The sequence below is a fragment of the Sinocyclocheilus grahami genome, unplaced genomic scaffold (genome assembly GCF_001515645.1).
Source record: "Sinocyclocheilus grahami isolate Dianchi unplaced genomic scaffold, SAMN03320097.WGS_v1.1 scaffold13283.1, whole genome shotgun sequence".
Classification (NCBI taxonomy): Eukaryota; Metazoa; Chordata; class Actinopteri; order Cypriniformes; family Cyprinidae; genus Sinocyclocheilus; species Sinocyclocheilus grahami.
The window spans coordinates 1-1,362 of record NW_015514824.1 but is presented as its reverse complement, the minus strand read 5'-3'; the positions used below and the strand labels follow the sequence as shown (position 1 = coordinate 1,362).

The window sequence follows — 1,362 nt, the reverse complement described above, 5'->3', positions numbered from 1 at the left end:
GATTATCTGTAATCGGGGTGGACCAGAATTGTAAAGTAAAATTTTTCCTATTACTTTTGCAGTGGACATCAAGGTTCTGCAAAGTGCTCTGGCAGCCATTCGTCACGCTCGCTGGTTTGAGGAAAATGCTTCTCAGTCAACGTAGGGACACTTTCTCTTAATGGCTTTAATGAATTAAATGTGTTTTGTGGCTTACTTTGGTTTCTATCTTGACTCAGTGTTAAAGTTTTGATCCGCTTGCTGAAAGACCTGCGAGTCCGATTCTCTGGATTTGAGCCTCTCACGCCCTGGATTCTAGATCTGCTGGTGGGCATTATTTTTAGAGTCTAACTTCTATCTACTCTATTCTGCACAACACCAGTTGACTTGCCTGTAATGTTGCTCTCTTCACAGGGACACTCTGCTGTGATGAACAACCCCTCTAGGCAGCCCTTGCCACTCAACGTTGCTTACAGGTTTGTTTTGCTTGTGACAATGGGCTTCAAACGTCTTGTGGATTTTGAGGTATAATGAGCATGTGTGTTGCAGGCGCTGTCTTCAGATGCTAGCCGCAGGTCTTTTCCTGCCAGGCTCTGTCGGAATCACTGATCCTTGTGAAAGCGGAAACTTCCGTGTGCACACTGTCATGACCCTGGAGCAGCAGGTAATGCAGACTTCAGTCAGCAGGTAATGCATCAAATTTAGTGTTAAAAATACAGGTAATCTGATTGATTTGTTTCTGCAGGACATGGTGTGTTTCACAGCCCAAACACTGGTGAGGGTTCTCTCTCATGGAGGATACCGAAAGATCTTGGGCCTGGAAGGAGATGCTAGTTGTAAGTGTTTGAGGTTTATTCCAGATTCAATTAATTTATGTAGTTTCCTTCGAGTGTCAGTGTCGCTGAGGCTAATGTTTGTGATGCTTATCTGCAGATCTCACCACTGAGATGTCTACATGGGATGGAGTGATTGTCACCCCATCTGAAAAAGCTTATGAGAAACCCCCAGAGCGCAAGGAAGAGGAGGATGAGGCGTTGGAGGAAGGCGGAGAGGGGGAAGATGAAAGCATGGAGACCCAGGAGTAATGCAGTGGTCTCTGACGTTTTGGCTTGGTCATTTTATTTATGTTTGTTTTTATTAGAGATCTGCGTCTCATATCTATAAGTTTTACCCAGAGGTCCCCTGCATATCTACATTTGGGTTCTGTACATCAGTCTGCACTTCCTGGAGTTAAAGCCATGGTAGTAAACAGCGAAAAGCTATAACAAGGACCAAAAGGCAAGGGCTCATTATTCTATCTTCTAACCTCAGCTCATTCTGATATGGTTATGTCTAGGAAAAGGACTGAAAATCACTTTTAATTTGGTTTCATGTTTTTTTTTT

General features: G+C 43.7%; 1 protein-coding gene across 1 annotated transcript; it reads left to right on the top strand.

Moving 5' to 3' along the window:
* Positions 1 to 62: 62 nt before the first annotated feature.
* LOC107578978 (interleukin enhancer-binding factor 2 homolog) lies at positions 63 to 1,356 on the top strand (the record flags this gene model as incomplete). The annotated part of the gene is made up of 6 exons (XM_016264872.1): positions 63 to 141; positions 219 to 306; positions 394 to 455; positions 529 to 643; positions 725 to 815; positions 913 to 1,356. Coding segments are annotated over 6 exons (587 nt in total), but the record flags the coding sequence as incomplete, so codon positions are not given.
* Positions 1,357 to 1,362: the final 6 nt, after the last annotated feature.